This window comes from Chrysemys picta, chromosome 11 (assembly GCF_011386835.1).
Source record: "Chrysemys picta bellii isolate R12L10 chromosome 11, ASM1138683v2, whole genome shotgun sequence".
In the NCBI taxonomy this organism is placed as follows: Eukaryota; Metazoa; Chordata; order Testudines; family Emydidae; genus Chrysemys; species Chrysemys picta.
In genome coordinates, this window is record NC_088801.1 from 6,770,934 (window position 1) to 6,785,286 (window position 14,353).

At 46.5% G+C, this 14,353-nt stretch overlaps 1 protein-coding gene across 6 annotated transcripts in view; it reads right to left on the minus strand.

Annotated features, from left to right (window-relative positions):
• CNTNAP5 (contactin associated protein family member 5) overlaps positions 1–14,353 on the minus strand; it is a 413,059-nt gene that overhangs the window by 47,235 nt on the left and 351,471 nt on the right. For all 6 annotated transcript variants that reach the window (XM_005279758.5, XM_042843050.2, XM_008167765.4 and 3 more), the window contains one exon: positions 13,135–13,353. In XM_005279758.5, the coding sequence (XP_005279815.2) occupies positions 13,135–13,353 (219 nt within the window). The remainder of the gene's footprint in view (positions 1–13,134; positions 13,354–14,353) is intronic.

Genomic DNA, 14,353 nt, shown 5'->3' on the forward strand with positions numbered 1-14,353 from the left:
GGGGGAGGTGAAATCTCAGAGAAACCCTATCACTCCACCCTACAGTACTGGCTGATGCTTTGCTGTCCAGCCTTCCGAGGGAAACAGTGGGGGTGAAAGACCTCTCTGGCTTTAAGATTAAGCTTGATAAGTTTATGGAGGGGATAGTTTGATGGGATAAAGTGATTTTAGTCAATAGGTCAATAACGTGCCATCGCTGGTAATTAGTAACAATGGTCAATGATGGGATATTAAAAGTTACTACAGAGAACTTTTTCCAGAGGGTCTGGCTAGAGACTCTTGCCCGCATGCTTGGGGTTCAGCTGATCGCCATATTTGGGGTCGGGAAGGAATTTTCCTCCAGGGTAGATTGGCAGAGGCCCTGGAGGTTTTTTGCTTTCCTCCGCAGCATGGGGCAGGGGTCGCTTGCTGGAGGATTCTCAGCGATTTGAAGTCTTTAAATCATGATTTGGGGACTTCAACAGCTGAGTCAAGGGAGAGAATTCTTCAGGAGTGGGTGGGTCAGCTTTTGTGGCCCGCATCATGCGGGAGGTCAGACTAGATGGTCCCTTCTGACCTTAGAGTCTATGAGTCTATATTAACAGCAGGAATCCATAGGCTCTGAATCTTGATGGGGATAATTTAGCTCTATACAGCATGACTGTGCCTAAGAGACAGATTGACTTTATGTGCTTTTTATCTTTCATTATGCTCCAGATGATAAAGGAATTTTCTTGAAGAGAACAAACATTTACAGACTCTTCTTTGGAGCAAATTCTCTCTTCCGATGTACAAGCACTGGCTTTCCCCTGATTTTAAAGAGACATGCATCTAAGGACAAGAATTTGGTCATTTGTGTTTACTGTGACCTGAGTGAATGGCCACACCCAAATACCTGTTTATTGGGACTATGCTCCAAGTACATATGTTGGCCAGAGAACCACACCCAAATTTCTAAAGCTAAGCCCAAAGGGCTGACCCAGGAAGACATTTTGAGATCCAGGTTACCCTTGCCTCTCTTTGTTTTGCTATGAACTCCCCTCTCTTCTAAGGAAAGGAAGAGGGGAGAGGACTTTTCTTTGATTTGTTTACTTGAAGGACCCCCCGCTTGGGCATCCACCGGCAGGGGAGAAAGACATTAAAACGGACCAGAAGTTGGGTTTGGAGGGGACTTGAGGGAGCCCCTGCCCCCTGAAAATGGTGGAGAATGTGGGCATAACCACATGTGATACAAGGGTTTCAAAAAAAGCCTTAGAGGGGATAGAGCCCAGCTGCTCCGTGCAAGATGGAAGCGGCGTGGTGGTATAAGCGGTTAGCAGAGATGCAGCACCAGCAACAGCAGTTCCAACAGCAATTGGAGTGGGCCACCCAGCAGCAAGTTCAGACCACACAGCAACAACAGCTGCTGAGGGAACTGATGGCCCAGCAGCAGGACTTTCCAAAGGAAAGGATACAGCAGATAGCACCAGCCCTAGGCCCCTACAGAATTCCAACAGGTCATGCACCAGTATCAGTAAAGCCAACCAAGATGGCACCAGATGATGACCCTGAAGCCTTCCTAGCGGCATTTGAGCAGGTGGCACTAGCAGCCCACTGGCCCCCAGAACAACAGGCTTTGATTCTGGCCCCATACTTGACAGGTCCGGCCCAGGAAATCTATCATAATTGGGACTTAGAGAGAGCAAAAGACTACAAACAAGTAAAGTCTGCCCTTTTGGAGTACTTGGATATTTCCAAAGAGACTCACCGTCAATGGTTTAGAGCCAAGAACTACCCCAAGGGGGCGAGACCCCGGATAGTAGCGCAAGGGTACAGAAAACACTATCGGAAGTGGCTCCATCTGGAGGAGCGATCAGAGGCCCAGGTGACCAAAGCCATCGTGACAGAACACTTCATAAAGATATTACCTGTGAAAGGCAAGGAGTGGGTAATACGGCACTGCCTGGGGACATTATCAGAAGTGGTATGGCTAATGGAGGACTTTGTAGAAGCTGAAAGATCACTAGAGGCAGAAACCACCCAAGGCCTCCATAGGGTGGGGACCACTGCGGGGAGTGGGGTGAGACAGAATCAGCAACAATCTCTCTGAAGGACCCTGAAAAGATCCTTCCACTGGCAGTCCCATGGATGATGATGTATCTGTGCCTGGATCCAAGGATCCTGAAGGAGGAATGTCCTGAGCAACATGGCCTCTGACACCCACAGGGAAAGAAGAGGTAAGCAGTCAGAGCCTGGAAGCCCTACTACAGAGCAGGAATTTTGTGCAACAGCAAAGAAACAACCCTACACTGAACCATGGAGTGCTTGTATTGAATTGAAAGGGATCAACAAACTGGGGTGGTGAGGGCCCAGCAGCTGGTGCTGCACAAGTACCACTGGGCGGTGTTCCAGCGTGCACATGATATCCCATGTCCTGGACACCTGGGGAGAGAGAAGACATTGTCTTGGGTATTTGCCCAATTCTACTGTCTGGGGGTGCATCATGAGGTGAGAGAAGACTGTTCCTCCTGCCCAGAATGTCAAGGGGAAGCAGTAACAGGAGCCCTAAGGCACCCTTGGTCCCTCTGCCTTTGATTGAAACACCCATCGAGAAAATCAGAGTGAACATAATTGGGCCCCTAGAAAAAACTGCCTTGCGGCATCAGTACACATTAGTGATTGTCAACTATGTAACCAGGTACCTGGAGGCTGTTCCTCTGCACTCTCTGTCAAAGCTATAGTGATCGCTCCAGAACTCTTGAAAACCTTCTCATGCATGAGATTTCCCTATGAAATATTAACAGATCAAGGCACTAACTTCACCTCCCAGCTGATGAGTGAATTATGCTCCCTTCTGAAGGTCACATTCCTGAAAACGTTGGTGTATCACCTGCAGACCGACAGCGTAGTAGAGTGATTTAATAAGATGCTGAAGGGAATGTTGAAATGCTTTGTCAGTGACAACCCCAGACAGTGGGACCAGCTACTCTCACCATTCCAGTTTGCCATAAAGGAGGTTCCACAAGCATCTTTACGGTCATCAACCTTGAGGAATCTTGGACTTGCTATGAGAAGGTGGGGAGGAACAAAATGTAGGGGACTTAAACACACTCCAATATGTCTTACAATTAAGGGACCAACTAATAAACATAGGGGTGGTCAACAGGCAGAGAGAATTTGAGAAAGGCCCAACACACCCAGGAAAGAAATTACAATAGAGGGGCACAACTATGGACTTTCCACCCAAGCGACCGTGTCCTGTTGCTACTACCCTCAGCCAAGTCTAAATTAATGGCACAGTGACAGGCATGTCAGGCTGGTTTACTAAGATCTATCATGTGAATCTTTTCAATCCTTGGAAAATGTGGGAGGCCCTGCTGATAACTCCCTTTCTGACTGAACCTGAATTAGGTTCCCAAGTACCCAGTGTCCAAGAACTCACAACAGTCCCGCGGTGAGGGGCTCTTCCCTGGGCAAAGAAAGTAGCTCTTTCAATTGATTGAGGACTTCACAACAGTATTCTCCACCCACCCAGGAAGAACACAGTTGGTCCAATGTCATCTAGAGATTACCCCAGGCCAGCTGGTCAGGGAGAGCCCTAGACCACTGCCACGGAAGATGTGAGATACAGCCCGAGAGGAAGTGCGAGCAATGCTGAAGATGAGGGTACTTGTGGAATCAATAGTTCTGGTTCCCAAATCATAGAGTTTGGTTCAGTTCTGCATTGATTTTAACAGATCAATTCCATCTTGAAATTCAACGCTGACCTAATGGCAAGGGTAGACGAGTTACTAGAGCAGGTGGGACCGGTAAAACATCTGAGCACTATCGACCTAACAAAAGGGTACTGGCAGATTCCTTTATCCCCTTCCTTGCAAGATAAAAAAAGCTTTCTCCACCCCTTTTGGGCACTTCCAATTCAAGACTATGCCTTTCGGCCTCCATGGAGTTGCTGTGACTTTCCAAAACTTATTAATAGGATTGTTACCCCCCACCGCAATATACTGCAGCCTACGTAGAAGACATCATCCTCTATAGCCCTATGTGGTAAGACCACCTATAGCACTTAAAGGCTGTATTAAAAGCTCTCCTGGATGTGGGACTTATGGCCAACCCTTCTCCCTGTTAACGGATCACACTCCCCTATTCTGGATCCACACCATGAAAGACACAAATCTATGCACAATGAGATGAAACCTTTCACTACCACCCTACAGTTTCAGAGTGCAACACTGGATGGGAAAGGTCCATGCTAATGCTGACTTCTTTTCATGGGAGATTGGAGATGGAGACGAACTGCCCCAGATAAGCTTTTCCAGCTTGAAAGGTGGGGTATGTGAAGGGACATGCCCTCACTCTGACGGAGAGGAGAATAACGAATTCTTCTCACACCACCATTGAGGTTCATTTTAGACTAAGCCCAAGGGGCTGACCCAGGAAGGCTGCCTGAGATCTAGGTCACCCTTGCCTCTCTTTGTTTTCCTACAGATTCTCCTCTTTCATAAAGGAAGGGAGAGGGGAGAGGATTTTTTCTTGTGTTTACTCAAAGAACACTCCCTTTGGGCGTCCACTAAGGTGGGGTGGGAAGGAAGACATTATAAAGGATGGGAAGCAGGGTCAGGAAGAGACATGAGGGAGCCCCTGCCCACCCCCTTACAAAGCCATAAATCCAGTATCTTTATTAAGTCCATAATTTTAGTATCTATCAAAGTTATGAATTTAAGCTTCCAGGTTCATCTTCTGAAGGTGTTGGGTAGGTTTCCTTTGAGGATGAAGAACTGAAGGGTCAGATATGATAGGGTTACCATATTTAAAAAAAAAGAAAAAGAGGACACTCCACGGGGCCTTGGCCCCGCCCCAACTCTGCCCCTTCCCCAAAGTCCCCGTCCCAACTCCACCCCTCCCCTGAACACTCCGCCACCCTGCTCCTCCTCCTCCCATGCTTCCCGGGAATCAAATGTTTGTGGGAAGCCTGAAACAGGCAGGCAGCAGGTAAGCTGAAGCTGGGGCTGGGGCGGTAGCGGCGGTGGAGGAGGCGCGGCCCAGTCCGGCCCCCCCGGCTGAGTGGCTCTGGCCCCGGCATCTCCGGCCCGGCTCGGGCCCTGGGGCGCCGACCCCAGTTCCGGCCGAGCGGCTCCAGCCCGCCCTGGCCCCTCCAGCTCGGCTCGGGCCCCGGGGCACCAGCCCCAGCTGAGCGGCACCAGCCAGTGGCCGACCACCCCCAGCCCCGGTCCCAGCAGCTCCGGCCTGGCTCGGCTCGGGCCCCGGTTCCGGCCGAGCATCTCCGGCCCGGGCCCGGCCCCGGCCGAGCGGTGCCAGCCAGCGGCCAAGCACCGCCGGCCGCAGCGGCTCCGGCCCCGGCCCCAGCGGCTCCAGCCCGGATCCAAGCCCACGACCCCTCCCTATTTTCCCGGACATGTCCGGCTTTTTGGAATTTCCTCCCAGACAGGGATTTGAGGACCAAAAAGCCGGACATGTCCGGGAAAATCTGGACATATGGTAACCCTAATATATGAGTGATCACTTTGTGGAAAGTGTTCATCCCTGGGTTATATGGTATTTTTGACCTTATGCAGATGATCTGAATCTTCTCTCTGACCCAGGGATATTAGCATGAGGTTCAAACCTGCAAACAATAGGGCTTGGGGAAACACTTTGCTAAGGACGTGACCGTTAAATGAAGAACTTTTGCTGGCAGCCACAGGTTTATGCAACTGGGGTCTTGCCGAGCAGCTCTGAACAGCCAGGAAGAAGCCTTTGGGGGTGGTGGGGGGAGGGAGGGAGGGAGCTCATGTCAATGATTCAGCAGCAAAACATAGTGCAAATCAATACTGTAGCTTAGCGGCACAACTGGCTAAATGACTTAACACTCTTCAAGGATTAGTTGTTCAATTCTTTGTTTAAAAAACAAAGGATGTTTTCTTTTGTTGGAAAGAGATGGCGTTAGGGAGGATGTAGTGGAGTGAAGGACTGTTGGGGGACTGCTTTCTTTTTATAATAGAGACACAGAAAAGTGTGTGTGTAGATAAGGGTGGTTTTCATTATCTAGTTGCAGAAGGACTAAAAAGGCAGTGGGAAACAGGTGGCATTATGCAGTCGAACTACAAGTTTTACTCAGTAGCCTCCAGGCAAAACGCTGAAAGCAGCAGTTTGGAGGCACCATAAATTAAGCCTAAAAGAATCCTCTAGATTCCTTTGGAACAGTACATGTTGGGACAGGACTTCGGGAGCTTGGCGCTGTGCTGTGTAACATGGTCCATAATGCTCAATGTTATGAAATTGACTACAGAGTCTAAGGAATGGCCAATAAGGGGGGGAAGGGTAAAACCAAACAGAACCATAGAACTGTAGGGCTGGAAGGCACCTTTAGAAGTCATTAAGTCCGGCCTCCTGAGCTGAGGAGGACACCTACCTGATAAGTGTTAGTCCAAAATGACAGGGATTCCTCCAACAAGGGAGATCTCCCATGGAAGCCTATTCCAGAGTTTAACTACCCTTAGAACTAGATTTTTTTTTCTAATATCTAAACTAAATCTCCCTTGCTGCAGATTAAGCACATAACTTCTTGACCTACTTTCAGTGGATATGGAGAACAAGTGACCCCCGTCCTCTTTATAACAGCCCTTAACATCTTCCAAGGCTGTTATCAGGTCCACCTTCTATCTTCTTTTCTCAAGACTAAACATGCCCATTTGTGGGGTTTTTTTTGTTTTTGTTTTTAAACTTTTCTTGATAAGTCAGGTTTTCTAAACCATTTATCATTTTTGTTGCTCTCCTCTGGACTCGGTCCAATTTCTCCACATTTTTCCTAAAGTGCGGTACCCATAACGGGACACAGTACTCCAGCTGAGGCTTCAGCAGTGCTGAGTAGAGTAGGACAATGACCTCCCGTGTCTTACGCCTGTTAAAACACCCCAAAATGGGATAAGCCTTTTTCACAACTGCATCACATTGCTGATTCATAAGCAGCTTGTGATCCACTGTAACCCCCAGATCCTTTTCAGCAGTACTACCGCCTAGCCAGCTATTCCCCAATTTGTAAAGTTGTGCACTTGATTTGAATTTGAACATAACATTTGCATTTGATTTGATTTGAACATAATGGCTCCAGTCCCTGGTTGCAGCTGAGGAGCAAATGGTGCATCTCAGGATTATGAGAGGAATGCAAAGAGAACTCTAAGTCACCTCTGCCGTCTGCCAGTTCTGGGCTGCTCTGAACCAGGCTTGTCCTTCGGGACAGCAGCACAAGAACTTTATATGGCACAGTCACGTCTCTGGCTTTGTATTCTGTCTTGAACATTATGAGGCTAGAGCATGCCCCTATCCTTGCACAGGAATGCAGGGAGGTTCCTTTCTCTTTTGTGCTAGTTATGGCCATGTATAGTCTGAGTGGAAAATGGGAACTGATCTTTCTACTCACCCCTGAGGCCGAAGAGGGAAGAGGGGAGGAGCCAAGGACACACCCTCATGCCCCCAGCCAGCTGAGTGGGTGGACTGAACTATCCAAACCAATAGTGTAGCAATTTCACTCCTCCTGACTCTTTGGGAGGGATTGTGGATCAGCAGAAACAATCTCCGCTTCTCCCCCAGAGCATGCAATGTGCTGGTATGACCCTGCACGGCCCTCAGTGCTAGGCTTAGCGCAATTTATACAACCTGGCCTGCATCCTTGTTCCTGGTTTGCCCTTTGCACTCTCAAAATCAATCGGAGGAGTATACACAGGTGCAGCAAGTATGAAATTAAATAGGAACTGGGCACATTATTTCCTTGGAATCCTTTGAAATCCCAACCCTTGTGATTATGAATTTACTGAGGTGCTAATAATTTAACACTGAGGGCCATAGAGTCATCTGACTGGCAATGCATACTCTACATGCGTGCATACGTACACACACAGAGAAAATCACATCAGTAGCATGCTGCATATTCTGTGTGTACTGACATATATCAATCGACCTTTCATTATTATAGCAATCGCAGTTGTAAAAGATTTCCGAGTGGTAGCCGTGTTAGTCTGTATCAGCAAAAAAGAACGAGGAGTCCTTGTGGCATCTTAGAGACTAACAAATTTATTTGGGCATAAGCTTTTGTGGGCTAAAACCCACTTCACTGGATGCATGCACTGGAAAATACAGTAGTTTTTTTCTCCTGCTGATAATAGCCCACCTTAATTGATTAGTCTTGTTAGAGTTGCTATGGCAACACCCATTTTTTCATGTTCTCTGTGTATATATATCTTCCAACTGTATTTTCCACTGCATGCATCCAATGAAGTGGGTTTCAGTCCACGAAAGCTTATGCCCAAATAAATGTGTTAGTCTCTAAGGTGCCACAAGTACTCCTCGTTCTTTTAGTTGTAAAAGAATCTTTCTGGTACTACCTACATAACTTATACAGTATATAAACCATATACCCCAAATCTATTATTAGGTCAACACCTTTGCACCTCCCCTATTATGCATAATTAATAAGAACGTTGTCCTAATGAGGAGGGACTGTAATTGAGTGCAGTATGGCCCCTAGTACCTTGTTAGATGGTATTGTCATAATGAGGGATGGAACAAAAGCAGAAACTTCACTCTGAATCCCTTCATCTTTTGTTTGTGTTCTGTGTGGGGCGGAGAAATTGTGGGATTTGGATTTGAACACTCCCCTCTTGGTCCTCTCCCCTACGTTCCCCCCCCCCCCGAAGATGAATGCACAATTGGAAGGGATTATTTTCCAGTTTCCACTTTGAATGCATCCACTACCTCATGAGGAGAGAGAGAGTATGAGGTTTTGGCATTGTCCACCCCAAACTCTAGATCTGCTGCAGTTTCCAACCCAAAACTTAAGCCTGTGCCTAAGATTATTCTGAATCTGAACTCTGTGCTTACTCCACCTCTCTATAGACACTGTCTCTGGAGCATATCATATTGAAAGACTTTCTAAGCACTCCTGACTGATGACCGTCACTTTGGCTCTGTGGAAAAGGACTTTGTTTTGCTCTGGGGGCAGAGTTAAAAAACAGAATTTAACAAAGAAGCAGTAATACAAACAGCTGATCCAGTGGTGCTGCTCACTCCTTATTCAAGACACAGGGTAGCAGTAGCTTTAGTATTATTTAAAACGTGGGAGGAAACACCCCAACGGCACAAAAGCACCCATGAATATCCTCCTGTCACCAGGATGCGGTGCTCACCTCTTGCGAGCGCCCCCGGCTGCCTGCACACGCTCTCTAATTGCAGAGGGTCTTCGTCGACTCAGCCCTTCGGCCGAGTCACACTCTGTGGAATGAGACCCGCAAAACAGACCCCTTGCAGGGTAAACAGTTCAACAGTCTTTACACGGTCTCAGTGATTGAGCCGTACCCCCAGGGTTTCCTCCCCAGAGGCAATGTCTTCACCCTCTCTGGACCTTTGTGGCTCCAGCTCTCCAGCTGTTCAAACAGTTCACTATCTCTGGCCCTATTCAGTGGTCTTCAGTCTCCTCTCTGAGTCTCAGGCCACTCCCCTAGGACCAGCAGGACGGGGCACGTGGGCCTGACCACATCTCTGAGTCCCAGCCCAGGGACCCTATGGATAGCAGCCAAGTGACACTGCTTCCCTGTTAGCTCTTTGCTATGCTGCTACAGGCACCATGGGCCTCAGCACCTTCACCAATGGTCCACCCTCACCTCAAGGCATATGATGAACAAGTCCCAGCAGCCAGCCAGGAGCTCTCTCTTGCCGCCCCGCTCCTTGCCAGCAATTGAGTTGTCCATGGTACTACAGCTCTCTTCAGCTAGCCAGGAGCACCACTTGTACTCCTCTGGCTCCAGCAAGGAACTACCTCTGTTTTGAACTGCCGCTCTCTTTACATGGGTCTGCAACCCTCTGATTGGCTGCTCCCTGCAGTCTTTCCCTGATTGGCTGCCTCCTGCGCAGTCTCTCTAGGCCAGTTGAAGGATTTAGCTCTACTGCTTCTTTCTGGGATGGGGTGTGGTAGGACCTTGAGGGCTCCAGCAGGGGGCCTCTGCCTAGTACATCCCATTAAACCTCCATGATTCACTGATTGACTGGGGAGCCCACCAGAGCTCAACAACAATTTCATACATAAGCTAAGTGACAGAGTGGCATTCCAAGCACAAGTAAATGCTTGTACATTTCTCCCTTCCCACTCCCCAAAACAATACCTGAGGACATTTTAGGAAAGAAACCACACTAGGGACAGGAAATGCATGGCAGATGTAACCTAGCAAGCTGCACAAGCAGCCACTATCTCTGACTCAAGTACAAATGAAGGATGGTAGAGCTGAGTTGAACTGATAACAGGTGGAAAATGTAGAGGCAAAGAAGAAATGCCACGCTGAGCCTAATTTCACTGTGCTCTACTATAGCTGATATGAGCATACACATACAGGGGCTGATTCTTACATACACCAATTGACCTTTACAATGCTCTGATAGCATAAAGGGGGCCTTAAAGTGGCCAGAAATTGCCCCCCCCAGCCCCGAATACATCCAATAGACAGCCATGCAAAGCAGCCTTAAGGTTTAAACCAGGGGTTGGGCGGGCAGTTGCATGGACTCAAAACACAAGGAACACAAAGGTAGTTTAACGCCACCTTAGCCTGTTTCCCTAAGTCCAGGAATGGCATGACTGAGATTCAGGGCCATACCATGAACATTGTACCATGTTTCTGGATAGGGAACCATAACAGCTGCAATAGCCAGATAAAAAGAGCAAACTGAGAACTGAACTCTACTCTAAAATCTTATGAATGAGCTGAAGCTCAAGAACATGCAACGCACAGGGGTTAGAGTGGAAAAAAATATAATGGTGGGACCATCCTTAAACTCCACTCATGATCTCAGAGTGGCCGGATTTTTCTCCTGAAATGATCAGCAGTGAAACATGTTAACAATATTGACACTTCAACTGTTGTCATTAGACTCCAGAGTTAACAGTCCACTGTGACAAACAGAGGAAGTGCACACCTCAGTCTCTGAAAGACAGCCTTGTAATGGGTCATTGTGTGACGGTTCTCTGCATAGCAGACACTTAATTTCTGCAGAAGAGAATGGCACCGCCAGAGCAGTGATACATAGGGCACACTGCCAAATCCTGGCTAAATACCACTAATAGCTCTATTAACATTTCTGAAAAAGGCTTTGGTTCAACATTCCCACATAGAGACAATTCTGCAAATGTCACTAGGTAATAGCTATCTTACAATTTGATTTTAAGCCAAAGACCTAAGGAGAAAATCATGCCATTGCTTACAATCCTAAAACCATGGGCTTTCATGAAGTATGAGGGCAGGATCTGTCCCTAAAGTTACATATGGTAAATAATCAAATAATGTAGGGTAGACATTATTAGCTTAGCTGGTGTAAACTGACATAGCTCCACTGAAGTCAAGCATGGTTTGTGCAAACATCTCCCTAAGTCCAAAATCATGCCCGTGCAATTTCTCAAGGCCACTAGAAACTAATCTTAGACTCCAGAATTCATTCTACTTGTGTGATCAAGACCATATTTAAACTTCAACCTGTAGAGCTGAAAGACTTTGTCACTTCTCTTCTGTCTTTATTAACATCTCCGCAGGTACAGAAGAAATTATACTTGGAAAGCTACACTGGATCCACATTTGTTCGTCATAATAGTAGTATCTTATATTAATATACACCTTCCATCCAGAAGGATCCATAAATACTTCCAGAAGATAAATAAACTAAATTAAACTTTGACGGAGTCTTGTTTATGAGAATTGCAAAATACTTGAATTGATTCAGAAGGGAGGATAAAAATAAAAGATATTAAATCTTGATGACTAGCCAGCTCCTTCATGGAAATGAAATGCTGTGTTTAAATGAAATAAAATAGGAAGATTAATTTAAAAAAATATTTGGAACATTTTTTAAACAGCAAATCGTGTCAGCTATATGGATTATTAATTAAGCATGTGCATACCGACTGTGGCAACCCCTTAATCTTAACTGGTATGCAGAGCATTGCAGATGTAGAAACAAATATATTGTATTCAGTGTTGTTGTAGCCCATGTCGGTCCCAGCATATTAGAGAGAAGGTGGGTGTGGTAATATCCTTTCTTGGAGTTTGAAAGCTTGTCTCTCTCACCACAGATGAGGGTCCAATAACAGATATTACCTTGCTTCTCTATACAAATATGTTGTAAGTTACATGGGGAACATATCTTATAAGAGAACAGGATCCCAGCCCCACTGGACCCCAATTTTATAAGCATTTCATGGAAAACTGAAAACCTTCATAAAATGTAGGGTTTGTATATTTGGGGGAACATAGAATATCCCACTGCCAGGCTGAGGTGGGCAAAGGCATTTCAGTTAAACAGAATTTCTTAAAGGGCCAGAATGCATCACTTAGACACAGCCCTGAGTACAGAGGAGTATGCAGCCATTCAGCCCATCTCAAAGGGGAGTTCTGTGATGGCTAGAGTCTGGCTATTGTATAAGGGATGCGAAGGAGACAGACTCCTTGTCCTCTCTGCTTCAGTGACCAAAAAAGGTAGGAGCAACTGAGCCCCAAATTAGAGTTTGGTTGCATGAGAGTTGGGCAAATAAAATAAAAAATAATCTGCAAATAAAATGTCTGCTTTCCTCTTTGTCTGTATTTACTTTGTCTGTGTTCATAGCTCTTTTATGCTTGCTTTACATGGCTATTCTCACAAATGAGTTTACCAGCGGTAATGTTTACCACAATGAACAGATTTTAAGGAAATATTGCAGATTATTTGCAACTATGCCAGAAACCGGCATTCAGGAACTATGCCCCTCCTGTTAGGGTACAGAAATATGCTCCGTGACCTGTGTCTCCAGTCTAAAGCACGCAACAGCTAATCCGCACAGTGAGTTGGTTGCAAAAAGCTACAGAACTGGAAATATTCAGATATTGTTCAGCGGATCATTTCAACAGCACATACACTTGAGGAAATCTTTGTCTAAGCAGTCCCTCAAGCGCAGAGGCTATGATTCTGGAGGTTCTGACATGGTCCATGCAGGTGGGTAAAAGAGGTGGCAATCCTTATTCTTTTCTCCTAACTGCATGGCTGTAAAAAAAGCAGGGCACTATCTAACCCAAAGATGCCCAACCTCAGTGGCTAGAAAAGTTGTGTTACTGGTTTACTACAGACAAACGTTGCAAGCAACTAAAAATTGCCTTAAATGGTCCCTACCTACAAAGAATTGACTGTTAAGCTGCAAACGAAAATGCCCCTCGGCAGGTGCCTCCAGAATCTTTTTAGGAAGGTTATCCACTTGAAGAGATGTTTGCTTGAGGTTCCTCTCGGCTCGGACGAAGTGCCATTGGTTGTCATTCAGAGACGTGGGAGACTGCACCGTAGCTTCCATAGGCCCGTTTCCAACATCTATGGAGAAGGTGATCTCCTTGGGGGCTGGAATGGACAAGAGTGAGGAAGAGATGAAGGATGGAGTTAAATATCTGTTTTTGACATCAAAGAATAGTCTATAAATGAAGGTACCATTGACTATTAAACTAGCAAATAACATGGCAGCCTAGATGTAAATCTCATCCTGCAGCTCTCTCTTTGGTTTCCATTGTGATTACAAAGGCCTGAAAACTCATTCACTATACCTGACTTTATTGCTATGTCAGTGATGGTGTCCAAGGAAAATTAGTTCATTCCCCCCTGAGAAAATTAACCATTTAGATGCAAAGCATTGCACAAAATATTGATGCTGGCAGATAAAGCTTCCACACTGCGTGAGTGATGCCAACAGCTGGAAAAGGGCCAACGTGCCCCTCCCAATGTAGCTTTTCTAACCATGTATGTTTAATAAAAGACCACAGCAGGAAGCTAGGTTTTGAGTGTGTGATGGGAGGTGTTCGCTCAAAGCCTTTGGTCACATGGGTAGCTCTGACCCTGGTAGCAGGGTAAACATCATGAGAGACAGAGTTAAGTGACAGTCTCAGAATAGAGGGGCATATGTTGCACATGCCGAGATAGGAAGGGATCCTAGTGTGCATCTACATTGCCAAAAAAAACCCAAAAATCGACCGACCGTGAGTCTCAGAGCCCAGGTCAACTGTCTTGGGGGTCACTGGGCTCACACTACAAGGCTAAAAACAGCAGAATAGACGTTCCTGCTTGGGCTGGAGCTGGGCTCTAAAACCTTGCTTGAGCAAGAACATCTACACTGCTATGTCCAGCCCTGGAGTGAAAGCCCTGCAAGCTGGGATAAGTTGACCCGAGCTCTGAAACTTGCTGCTGTGGGTGGGTTTTTGTTTGGTTGGTTGTGTTTTGTAGTGTACATTCCCCCCAAGGGACAGAAGCATAATCAGGAAGACAGAGTGTCACCATCAAGTTGCTCTGATGGAAGTCAATTGGATGATTCCAACGACTTTAACAGGAGCAGGCTTCAACCAGAAGTCTT